Source organism: Emys orbicularis, chromosome 1 (genome assembly GCF_028017835.1).
Source record: "Emys orbicularis isolate rEmyOrb1 chromosome 1, rEmyOrb1.hap1, whole genome shotgun sequence".
In the NCBI taxonomy this organism is placed as follows: Eukaryota; Metazoa; Chordata; order Testudines; family Emydidae; genus Emys; species Emys orbicularis.
In genome coordinates this window covers 87084940-87098444 of record NC_088683.1, presented here as the reverse complement: position 1 = coordinate 87098444, position 13505 = coordinate 87084940, and the positions used below count along the sequence as shown (strand labels likewise).

The 13505-nt window shown below is 43.1% G+C and overlaps 1 protein-coding gene across 1 annotated transcript in view; it reads right to left on the bottom strand.

Annotated features, from left to right (window-relative positions):
• METAP2 (methionyl aminopeptidase 2) overlaps positions 1 to 11172 on the bottom strand; it is a 34594-nt gene extending 23422 nt beyond the window's left edge. Inside the window, exons 1-4 of the mRNA XM_065409944.1 lie at positions 11004 to 11172; positions 9681 to 9782; positions 5855 to 5920; positions 5408 to 5510 (exon numbers count right to left, since the gene is read on the bottom strand). Coding sequence (XP_065266016.1) covers positions 5408 to 5510; positions 5855 to 5920; positions 9681 to 9782; positions 11004 to 11172 — 440 coding nt within the window. The remainder of the gene's footprint in view (positions 1 to 5407; positions 5511 to 5854; positions 5921 to 9680; positions 9783 to 11003) is intronic.
• Positions 11173 to 13505: the final 2333 nt, after the last annotated feature.

Here is a 13505-nt window from a genome sequence, read left to right as displayed (position 1 = left end):
TTCTTAAAAACCTCCAGTGATAGTGATTCCACAGCCTCCCTTAATAACCTACTCCAATACTTAACTATCCTGATAGTTAGAAAAATCTTTCTAATATTTAACCTAAATCTCCCTTGCTGCAGATTAAGACCAGTGACTTCTTGTTCTACCTTTGGTGAACAACCCTTAACATATCTGAAGACAGTTATTGCCCCCTCAGTCTTAAAATGCCCAGTTTTTTAAACCCTTCCTCATAAAAGGTTTGGAAAACATGACCTATCATTTTACTGCTCTTCTCTGGACTCTCTCCAGAGTGCCCATATCTTTCTTAAAGCGTGGCATCCATAACTGGACACAGTACACCAGCTGAGATCCCCCTAGTGCTGAGTAGAGCAGAACAATTGTCTCCCATGCCTGACATACAAGACTCGATTCATGATCCACTATAACCTCCAGATCCTTTTCAGCAGTTCTACCACCTAGCCAATTATTCCCCATTTTGTAGTTGTACATTTGATATTTCCTTCTTAAGTATAGTATCCTGCATTTATCTTAATTGAATTTTATCTTGTTGACTTCAGACCAACAATTCACCAATTTGTCAAGGTCATTTTGAATTCTAATTCAGTCCTTGAAAGTGCTTGATGTCTCGTCCCCCTGCCCAGTTTGATGTCATCCACTAGTTTTATAAACATACTCTCCACTCCATTATCCAAGTCATTAATGAAAGTATTGAATAATCCTGGACCCAGGTCAGAATACTGTGGGATCCAAGTAGATACCTCCTCCTAGTTTAACACCAACTATTAATTATTCTTTGAGTACAGTTTTTCAACCAGTTGCGAACCAACTTTATAGTAACTTCATCTCTGGTCTACATTTTCCTAGTTTGCTTATGAGAATTCATGAGGGACTGTGTCAAAAGCCTTACTACAATCAAGATGTATCTCATCTATGGCTTCCTCACAATTCACAAAGCCAGAAACCCTATCAAAGAAGTAAATTAGGTTGGTCTGGCATGATTTGATGCATTAGTGCATGGCACACACTGCCCCTTTGGGTCCAAAAATGGGGCCTAACTGGCTGGGCAGTAGTAGTTCTCTATTGTTTTTTTAAACTTTTGGAAAATGGGCCCTGCTAATTTTCACAGCTAATTTGGAAGGGGTTCAAACTATTTACAGAAAGATAATAATGTATATACTTTTCACAGAGGCGTGAAAATGATTGCTGGGCATGTTGCAACTTTGCCATCTGGGGGACTACTATAGTAGAGCACCAGCTCTGATCAATCAATTAGCACTGATTTGAGAGAAGATGAAAGACAATTAGGAGTGTCTCCTGAACCAACCTGAATGTGCTTAAGATCAAGGGCTCTCCCAAGCCCCCTAAACAGGAGGCGCTCGTAACATGCTTAGATTCTTAATATTTTTTAATGCAGACTTAGGGAATGTGGGGAGGGAGGACTGGCACAGTGAAGAATGTGGGTGTATGTGGGGACTGGGAGAGTGCAGGGATGGATGAGGTGATAAATGGGGATGGGTGTTACAAGAGATGGGTTGGAGGCCTCAGGCCAGAGGGATGGATACAAAGGACATGGGTGGCACTGGGCCTGTCAGCCCCACATTCTTCCCTCATGTGTGCGCATGGAACTGGAATGCCCCGGCCTCCTTTCCCTGACTTCTCACGTGAGCCAGGATATGGAGAAGTCCTGCTTCTCTGCATGGGAAGCTGAGAACAGGCATGCTCGGCGCATGCTCCAAGCCCATGGTGCTGAGACAAAAGTGAGGGGTTGACAATGGGCACGCTTGCTGCATATCACAAGCTCACAAAAATAACAGGAACACCCACTGAGATGAATTGCACTGTTCACACATCTTAAAGCTATTGTTTTAGGCTTTATTTCCTTGGGGTGTTCTCATTTAGCTGAGAACATATGGAGATGAATGGGCCACTTCATACATCTCTGAGCCTCCTAAGCTGCAGATGGATGTGTAAAGACTCTTTCCCATACATTAGGCCCAGATCTGGGGTAAGAATGTTCCATCTCCATTCTCCTCCTTCCTGATTCCAGGTGGTATAGGCATTCCTCACAGCCCCACTTTCCCAGTGCTCCATGGGCCCATCAAATTTGACAGGGACATAGAGTGGCACGGAGAAGGATGGAGCTGGTACAGGCATGAGGGGCTCAAAGCAGTGGGAAAGCACATGAAGGCTCAGAACAGTGAGCAAGATGGATGAAATGTTAGAGGGATGTCTCAGCAGTTGGGGGCACCTCAAAAAAATCAGTTATATATGCACTCTTACTTTGATACTTTCATCAGTAACATGGGATAGGAGAAAGGGTAAAAAGATTTTGACAGCATGTTAATTAAATCTCCCCAATGTCACATCTTAGTATGTAAACACCAGAGAAGAGAAATTCTTGAAAAGAAAGTAGAGATTAGAAACACAGGCAGTAAATAAAATGATATTCAGCCTGGAAAAATGCAAAATTAATGCACGTGATAAAAAGTAATCCAAAATCAATTATTCACCAGTAATACCAAAACAAAACAAAAAACAAAACAAACAAACAAAAACAATTAATATGAGAGTGGACAACAAGTTCTATGAGCTTGCAATAAAACATGATACCAAAAAAAGTAATGAAATTTTATGCTGAAAGTGCCCAGACATCACTTCAGGGGTGATAACCCCATCCATAATAATCTAGCAAGACCACACTAGATTCAGTTCTGAGAATCTCAATCTCAGGAAGACAAACTGAAGTTATTTCAGAGAAAAAGAAAAAAAGCAGAGGAAAATTTAGCCTGAGTAGAGGTTAAAAAAATTACTGATGAGGCCCTACTGTACTGTGGAATGGTCTTTCAAGTGACTTAGAACATGAGAATGGCCATATTGGACCAATGGTCCACCTAGCCCAGTAGCCTGTTTTCCGACAGTGGCTACTGCCAGATGCTTCAGAGGGAATGAACAGAACAGTGCAATTACTGAGTGATCCAACCCTGTCATCCAGTCCCAGCTTCTGGTGGTTGGAGGTTTAGGAACACTGAGAGCATGGGGTTTGGTTTTCCACATTTTCTCTTATATCATGTAAAACAGGGGTGGGCAAACTACAGCCCGTGGGCCAAAGCTGGCCCGCAAGTCATTTTAAGCCGGCCCGTGAGCCGCACCATGCGGCTGGGCCCCGCTCTGGCCGGGGCGCAGGATCGGGGGCTGCACCATGCGACTCCTGGAAGCCATGGCATGGCCCCGCTTTGGCTCCTAAACGCTCCTACAAAGTTTGCCCACCCCTGATCTAAAATTACCCAAATGTATCCAGCAGGACACAACCCTGCTCTGATAGGTAAGGCTAAGATTTAGTCATGGGCATTTTTAGCACAAGTCATGGACAGGTCACGGGCAATAAACAAAAATTCATGGCCTTGTGACCCGTCCTGACCTTGTACTATAAATACCCCCGACTAAATCTTTGGTCTTCTGGGGGGCTCCGGGGGCGCAGCTGCTGCTCTGGGGGAGGGGGGGTGTCTCTGGGGCACCTGCTGATGCTGGGGGGGCCATCTGGGGTGCCCACTGGTGCTCAGGGTGGGGGCTCTGGGGCACCTGCCGCTGCTGGCAGGGGGCAGCCCCGCTGGCCCGGGATCGCCCCGCTGCTGCTCGGGCAGCCCTGGGGTCAGTCATACCTGTCGGATGCAGAAGTCACAGGGGTCCCGGAAAGTCACAGAATCTATGACTTCCGGGACAGACTCCCAGCCTTACTGATAGTAGGTGGGTAAATGAACTAAATGACTTCAAAGTTCCATATCTTCTTTGATTCAGTTTGAAAGCCACCACTATCGTGTATAGGTCACTTTTAAAATGGGAGAATTATCTCAAATTATTTCAACTGCCATTGTTCAAGGAGTTATGTCAGTCATAGCCCTGAAAAATCAAGTATTCATTCACAAATACTGCAATATTTATTGACTGTGTTCAAACAACACCTTAGAATTTCTATACAGTTCTTTGCCCTCAAAAAAGTTGTTCACCTAAGCCTGGAAAGCCACAGGAGGTAGCCTCACTGAACTTTCAAGTTCTTCACAAAGCAAGAACTTTTTTCCCCCTTGTTGAGGTTAGATAATCATCCCTTGTTAAACAAAGGAAACCTAACAATTAGTAATTTTTTGCATTTAGCTGGCTAAAACATATCAAATTATTAAAATCTATATGTGGAACCAACTAAAGAGAAAATCGCTTTGCAAGTATGTGGAGTTGTTTTGGGTAAGAGCAGATGAGAGTGGAGAGGCACAGGATACTCAGTCAAAGAGTATGCTTTGTATTTTGACTTAAGACACATTTTAAAGGAACACTATCAACCTCAAATTTAAGCAGTTTCAAAAAATGAAGCTACTTTTCATTTAGGTACTGCACCTGTCCATGAGTTCCCTTACCAATGTTTTTGATTTTACAATCACATTTTGTTTTTGAAACTTTCACTTCTACATTGCTTTGACAGACTCAAACAAGAGAAACTGGCAATATAAAATACAGAAAGTAAGAAGTACTACAGGTAGTTGACAGCACTTCATAAAAGTAAACAGAAAAATATTTCTCTCAAATCTTAGTTACAGTAATCTTAGGCATACTTATAACATTAGCAGACACAAAAATTGGTGTGATTTATAAATTTACATGCCATTTAAAAAAAGAGATATTGCTAGAGCTGTGAAGACTATTTCATAAACAATGTTTTCAACAAATTTTACCCCATTTTCTGTTAGTTAATGTGTGTGATGGTCACCTAAGTCTCATGGCATTACTTCTGCTACCTGAGCAGACAAGGGTGTTGTTGTTTTTTTAACAAACAGGAGGAGAGCTTGACATCAGGACGTAAACTTTCATACATTAGACACACTTTTTCCATAAATGTTACACCTAAAAAAAGTCTGCTCCTAAGAAAGTCTGTGGATAGCAAGTAAAAGATAGTAAAAATCACATTATTTGCATGTGTTCAAATACTCCTCGCTCCCCACACCTTCTATATTTTTCACCCAACTCCAGTCATCACTATGCTCCACAGGAAACATCCTATTAAGAGCATCAAGGAAGTTCACACATGCTACTGCAGTTATTTTAATTTATATATGGACTCCAAAAGAAAGCAAGCTACACAAATATTTGAGTAAAATATAAATCCAGACCAATGAGTTTAAAGGGTCGGAAGGGAGAACATTTCTGACCTGATGACCTCTGTGGAAGAACTTGTTAGATGATCCAGTAAAGAGGCATTACCATCAACTTTGTTCACAATCTGCATTAAGGGTTAGTGAAGCAAAGCTGCAGGAAAATTAAGTCTTTCATTGTATATCAGAAGTTCTTTCAGATCAGAAGTATTTATTTTTTAAACTTAGTTATTTTTTAGACTTAAAAACAGAAACAAAACATTTACCCATCTTGTGTTGGTGGATATTCGCATTCTTCTCCTTTTGGAAATATGCTACTGGGAAATAGATCACATATTGGAATAGAAGGTGGATCTGTCTGCACCTTAGCTGTTGAGTAAACATTTTAAGAAGTTTTATACTGCAAGCTGTAAATTATTATAAACTGCAAGAAAAGCAAAAATAGCAAAGTATATTTAAGAGCCTCCTGCCAGAATTTAGGCTTATCCCTGGAACACCATGTACTATGATGCCCTCAAGTGACCTGACCTGGCCAATGCTCAGTGCGGCATTCAGAGGCACCAGAGAGAACTTTCAGACTGCCTTGGCCAAGGATCTACGTTGTGTGCCATCCCCCACAATATTTTTAATTGGACAACCATAATATAGGAGAATAAGTTTAAGCGAGAATATGAGATTATTATTTATTTATTATTGTTGTAATTGACACCTACGTCCTTTCTTCTTTTTCTTTTTCTTCTTTTTCTTCCCTGTTGCTCCATCTCCTTCACCCTCTCCATCTGTAAAAGAAATGTGTTTATATATACATACACACCCTCAAAGAGTTAAATGTAGGATAAAAATTATCATGGCACCTTACTGAAAAACTACCAGGTAAGATGGCTTAAAGAACACTCAGAAAACTGATACCTCAATTTTATACAGCTTATGAGACAACCTGTATCTGACACCTTAGTTTACAGCTTGTACACAGCAATGAAAAATCAACAGTTTTATACAAACTCTATCTGAAAGTTAAACATCTGACTTCACTTAAAATGTGTACATCCCTTTTAAACTATGCCATAAGCAAATAGAAGAATTTGAGTTTTGAACCAGGTACAACACTGCATCTGGGACCAATGCTGCTTCTACCTCAGCTGCATTGAACTTGATGTTGTTCAGATTTGTTACAAGTCCCCAAATTCATAGATTCTAGAAACTCTGAAGAAAGCTGAATAGGTAAGAGAGACAGCTAGAAGCAATCACCAACAGTTGCAGATTCCTTCCCAACTCCAGATTCAGATGTAACAAGATACTTCTGAAAACACCACTGCTGATAGCATATCTCTGAATAGTTCCTTTATGTTAGCGGCATATTTAAGAAGTTAGTAAATGAAAAAAGAAAGCCTATGAGGAATTTGTTAGAAACAAAACACTTTCCATCCCAAATCCCATTTTCTGAATCTAGCTAACATGAGGCCTCTGGGGAAAAGGGGTTAGAAAGATATTAGATAATACAGCTGGAAAGAAGTGACTACCACTTTAGAGAACGGATACTTTCCTTTACCAGAAAAAGGAAAAGAAAAACAGTGATGACAGAACTCACAGAGGTCAATGTGGAGCTCACCACATAAGTAGTGCAGAAGATATAAATGACAGGTAACCCAAGGGAGGGACCAATTTTTATGGTACTCCTTTCTACAAATTTTCAGAGCTTGAAGAGAGAGGAGCACATGGCATCAAAGCAACAAGAAAAAACAGCCTGAGTGTGATTATAGCATGGTTTGACTCTATCCAAAAATAACATTTACTTAACATGATGGGGCTACATCTAATAATGTTTACCTACTCCATATGTGCAAAGATTATAAAACATTGTACAATACATTTTGCTGAAGTGCTAATTACTCTGCACATCTATCTGCCTACACCTAGATCCAAAAACTACCCACTCCAACTCTCCCGTTTTAGTTACAAAAACTGATTCCAGAAGTTGTCTCAATTTCTTCCAATATAAAGTGTTGCTATTTTCATCATATTTACTCAGAACCCTGTATTTGCTCATCTATAAAAATTGACAGGGCATTCCTTGCACAAAAATTGGAATCACTAGATCTCCATGCCTTTCAAATGGAGAATGATTTATGTAATCTGGTCATTTTACTTATGTAAAATGGTCAATGTAATCTGAGTTGTTATTAAGTAGATTAGTGATTTTTAGATCGTTGCAGTCCTGCAGTGGGTGTAGATTTTAGTACTTAATTAAAACCCAGTGTGTAAAAGAAAGTCAAGTTTCAGCCTTAAGTATCTCGTTTTATAATCTTTAAGGATGTCTTGTAGGTACAAACACCTTGTTGTTTCTGCTTTCTAATCTGTCCTGCCAGGTTCTCAATCAAAAATGTATTTAGCATTTAGGTGGTCAATCTCTCCTAATAGCCTGTACTTATTTCTTTCAATCACAATAACTGTGTCACATGGATCTTGACCTTGAACTGTGTTTAATCCATTAACAATGCATCAGAAAAAGTAGTAGTCTTGGCATATAGTTCCCGAACTCACAGAGTCAGGGTATCTTCCAGGTCCCTATGCTAACCACTGCAGACACTGGCAAAATTCAAGAAGTCAGTAGCTACTGTTATTCACTTCCCATGGTCTTAACATATGTCACTCGCAAGAGAATCTGCCAATCAGTAAGCCAAACTAACTGGGCCTACACTGCCATGTCTTTGAAAATTGCTGCCAATTTACTCTGCTGCCAAAAAATTGAGTATTTTTTAAGAAAAACAAACAGGAACAGATTTCAGGCACAGCCTCTATTTCCCACAATTATACAGATTTCAAGTGGTGTGAAGAGAATGAGTCAAGCAAAAAACACGAAAGGCAATCAAAAAATTAAAAATTCTGACATTTAACTTGTGTATATTGTAAAAGAATTTACAAGTAATTTGTACGGAAGATAGGGAGAGCATTATTTCAGTGAGAATACCACGTAAAATTTTAGATTTATTTAAATATTGATAACTACACTGTAAAAAAGACAGAGCAGAATGAAATGCAATGTACTAATTGATCTATGAATAAGAACACTCTCCACGAGATAAAATATCCAAGGACTCTGATTCTAATTCCCTCCCCCGCTCCCGCCAAGGAATTCCTTTCACTATGAAGCATTCGCTATTATTCTCGCTGAATTCTGACTCAACGGCAATCATAGTAACAATGTACATATTACATTAACATTAATATCCCTTTACCCCATATCACCTGAAGTAAGCCATCAGAAATCCAGTTTTATCAGAACATAGTACTATGAACAGCAATTAAATTGACTTGGATACTGTACACACATTCAGAATCAAAGGTTATTGTCTAGTGCTATATGCACTAATGCAATTTTTTTCTTCTTTCTACTGAAGTGTTTCTGGATACTAACCTCCTATTTAATACACGTCTACCCTGATATAATGCGACCCGATATAACATGAATTCGGATACAACGCGGTAAAGCAGTGCTCCGGGGGGGCTCTGGCGGATCAAAGCAAGTTCGATATAACACGGTTTCACCTATAACACAGTAAGATTTTTTGGCTCCCGAGGACAGCGTAATATCGGGGTAGAGGTGTATATTCTGAAACCTAAAGCTCCAGAGGTAGTTTGCCAAGAGATAAATTTAAAAATGATCACTTTAGAATGTTGAGCCAATTTTAAATGATAATTCAGCAGACAGGTGCTAATTGCGTGGTTTTATTACATAGAACAATTAATTTACTGAACAGGTCAATTCTATTTGGTTTTCAATCATGTAATATGTTTATAACATAAAATATGTTTAAATTCAGATTAGAAACAAAAAATGATTCACGAACTACTTGTTTAGAATCCATATTGGCAGCAATAAAAAGTGTGTACCTGTACTGCAATATCAGAGGGGTAGCCATGTTAGACTGGATCTGTAAAAAGCAACAAAGCGTCCTGCGGCACCTTACAGAATACCCACTTCATCAGACGCACGGAATTCACCCACAAAAGCTTATGCTCCAATATATCTGTTAGTCAATAAAGCGCCACAGGACTCTTTGTTGCTGTATTGCAATGTGTTTCATATTTCTTTAGTTAGGTTTCAGTGCAAGAACTAGGATTACAGGTAGAATTTTCCTCAGTGACTAGAAATACACGTTTTATAACAGTGTATTTTATTTATTATAACATCTCCTCAGAGTCTTCCTCCAGCATTCCCTTATATTATTTGTACTATATCAGACTAAAAGATCTCCTTTGTGGTATAAATCCACAAGGATAAAAACCAACTACAACTTTTGCTATCAGCTGGCATAATGTGTCTGTCTGAAATTTAATCTCTTGCTCAAGTGACATAATGAGGCTAATAACCCAGTTAGCAAATTATTGAATATGAAAAAAAGATGCTGCAAGTATACAGTGGCATCTTGGATGAAAACAATTACTTAAACTGGAAAAACTAGACAGCTGTAGAAAGTACAATTTCAAGCACTTCATAGACTTTCATTTTAGATGTTAGAAAAACAATGTTACACTTGCCTTCTTCATCATCATTTTCCTTCTCCTCCAGTGTTTGTTTATCCAACTGTTTTGCTACATCATCAAGAGCACTCTCTAATGCTCTCTCTGTCTCTTGTTGTCCTGTTTGCAAAATAGAGTGTGAATTACCAAAATAAAATGGCTCCGAATTGTGATATAAAAACCTAAAAAAATTATCTAAATATTTTTACCGCCCTCATTATGAAGATATCAGAGCACTTCTCACCTTTTCTAAAGTAGGGAACATGTAACAACAACTGTTAGGTACTATGGTGACAGGAGCCATTATAAAAACCTGCACATAAAGGTAAGATTATCCAATAGGTCAAATAACTACAGTTCTTTTCTGTCTGTATAACTCTGCTGTTCCTAGCACCAGCCTGCTCCAGGGAGATAACACGAGTGTTATGAAAATAATGATAAACACGAAGTATCTTCAACTCTAACTTCTAGCCTGTTAAAAGAGACTCAGATTGTGCTTCCTTAAACTATTTACACAGACTCACCTCAGATCTCTATGTACAATGTTTGGGAGGTTAGCGGGAATGGCTCCCTCCTGTGGGATAAACTTTAAGGCAACAAAATTATGTTCTTTATCTCTGGCCATAGGGGTGGATATTGCTGTGTACAAAGCAGCATTCACAATCTCCCTGCAAACGGTCCCTGAAACAGGCTGTGAGCTGAAACATACAGGAACTTTCTTTCACACAAACGTATGAGCAACCAACAGTCCCTGTGCCAATGTTACGACTCTTTCCATCTTAACCACTATTCTGAATGATCTTCAGGCACCTCACATCACCTGCCTCAAAGACAAGCAACAGGAGCAGAGAGTGAGGGAAACAACAGCAAGGCCACAAAGATACTAGCCAATTACAATATCAGTCTCGTCGTGGCTCCCCACTGGCAGACTGACCCCACGGCAGATTTCCCCGTCCCAATGGCAGCCACACTCACAGAACCACCTCCCAAGTCAAGGAGAGACTTGCCCCCAGTCCCACCACAGCTACACACACAGACCAACCCCCCCTCCACGGCCGCTTCTCGCACCCTTCCCCCACCCACAGACTGACCCCCAAAGCCGCTTCACGCGTCCCTGCCACCACCATCCCGCTACCCCCCGGCACGGCGGCTTCACTCCCGAGCCCCTCGCGAGGCGGCCACACTGTCACAGCCGCCCCCAAGGAGATTCTCCCCAGTCCCATCCACACTAACGCCAGCCCCCGCGACCCCTCACCGAGCCGCCGCCCGCCGCCGCAGGGCTGTGCCCGGCTCCCCTCCCTGCCCGCGGGAGGGTCTCCAGGCCCCGCTCCGGGCCCCTACCCGCGGAGGCGGCTTTGCTCTTCTTCTTTTTCCGCCGCTTCTTCTTGGCGCCTTCCTCGGCGCCGGGCCCCGCCGCGCCGCCCTCCGCGTCCTCGGGCTCCAGCAGCAGCTCCCCGTTCAGGTGCTTCTCCGCCTGCTCCGGGCTCGCCCCCTGCTCCGCGCCCGCCATGTTGCCGCGGCCTGACAGAGACGGAGAGGCCAGCGGGACCGCCCCGCTCCCCACGCCGACGCCACCCGCGCAGCACTCGATGGTAAGCGCAGGGCATGCCGGGAAGGCTAGAGTCCGGCCGCCGGGAGGGGCTACGAGGCACGTGCTGCTGCGAGGGGAGCGAGCCAGGCAGTTTTCCGCGTGCGCGCTGCCTGTGCCTGCGGGCTCTGCGCCCCTGGCAGCCTGGCCTGGCCTAGGAGCAGGGCTGGCTCCAGGGTTTTGGCCGCCCCAAGCAGCCAAAAAAAAAAAAGCCGCGATCGCGATCTGCGGCGGCAATTCGGCGGGAGGTCCTTTGCTCCCAGGGGGCGTGAGGGACCGTCTGCCGAATTGCCGTATACCTGAACATGCCGCCCCTCTCCGGAGCGGCCGCCGCAAGCACCTGCTTGCCAGGCTGGTGCCTGGAGCCGGCCCTGCCTAGGAGTGCCTGTGTCTGGCCGGGGCGCCCATCTCCCTGAGAGATTTCAGCACCCACCCGGAGCCGGAGATACGGCTGCTGAAATGTTTCAAATCGGAGGCAGATTGTGTCGACATGTTGACACAGTTTGCACAGGCGCCCGTCCCCCTACCATGTTCTGACCACTTCTATGTCCTGCAGAAGGTTTTCAAATTTCAGAGCTTTGGTGTCTTTCTTCAGTCATATTTCAACTGTTGTCGTCTTTCTAACCCACCACGGCAGAAACAACTAAACCCCACTACACTAATCCCCCTTCCCCTCCTTTTTTGTCTGGCGCTGTATGGTGACGCCGACTGTACATAACATTTGGACAAAAAACAAGGCCTGGTGGAGCCATCTTTCAACTCCATTGCAATTATCTGAACCGCTTGGGTGACTCCAGATATGTTCAGAGAATTGGGCTTCTGTTTGGAGGGAATCAATAGATCAGGGAGACAGGCTGGCAACTCATTGCAAAGGAGAGTGGTGTAGAAGCCAATAATGTGGAGGCCACTGTACATTCCCCCACAAGAATCTTTTGAAGGTATATAACAGAAAACAAAAGACTATACATATAGGAGCAGTTCCTACTCAAAGGAACAATTGTTATGAATAAGTTCATAGAATCAGAGAAGATTAGGGTTGGAAGAGACCTCAGGAGGTCATCTAGTCCAACCCCCTGCTCAAAGCAGGACCAACCCCAACTAAATCATCTCAGACAGGCTTGGTCAAGCCTGGCCTTAAAAACCTCTAAGGAAGGAGATTTCACCACCTCCCTAGATAACCCATCCCAGTGCTTCACCACCCTCCTAGTGAAATAGTTTTTCCTAATATCCAACCTCGACCTCCCCCACTGCAACTTGAGCTCTTTCTTCTGTCATCTGCCACCACTGAGAACAGCCAAGCTCCATCCTCTTTGGAACCTGCCTTGAGGTAGTTGAAGGCTGCTATCAAATCCCCCCTCACTCTTCTTTTCTGAAGACTAAATAAGCCCAGTTCCCTCAGCTTCGCCTCATAAGTCATGTGCCCCAACCCCCTAATCATTTTCATTGCCCTCCGCTGGACTCCAATTTGTCCACATCCTTTCTGTAGCGGGGGGCCCAAAACTGGACACAATACTCCAGATGTGGCCTCACCAGTGCCGAATAGAGGGGAATAATCACTTCCCTCGATCTACTGGCAATGCTCCTAAAAATGCAGCCCAATATGCCATTAGCCTTCTTGGCAACAAGGGCACACTGTTGACTTATATCCAGCTTCTCGTCCACTGTAATCCCCAGGTCCTTTTCTACAGCCTGTAGCAGTGCACGGGCTTCATCTGTCCTAAGTGCAGGATTCTGCACTTGTCCTTGTTGAACCTCATCAGATTTCTTTTAGCCCAATCCTCCAATTTGTGTAGGTCACTCTGGACCCTATCCCTACCCTCCAGCGTATCTACCTCTCCCCCAGCTTAGTGCCATCCGCAAACTTGCTGAGGGTGCAATCCATCCCATCATCCAGATCATTAATGAAGTTGTTGAACAAAACCGGCCCCAGGACAGACCCCTGGGGCACTCCGCTTGATACCGGCTGCCAACTAGACATCGAGCCGTTGATCACTACTGGCTGAGCCTGACGATCTAGTCAGCTTTCTATCCACTTTATAGTCCATTCAACTAATCCATACTTTTTTAACTTGCTGGCAAGAATACTGTGGGAGACCGTATCAAAAGCTTTGCTAAAGTCAAGATATATCACGTCCACCGCTTTCCCCATATCCCCAGAGCCAGTTATCTCATCATAGAAGGCAATCAGATGCCCTTGGTGAATCCATGTTAACTGTTCCTCATCACCTTCCTCTCCTCCAAGTGCTTGAAAATGG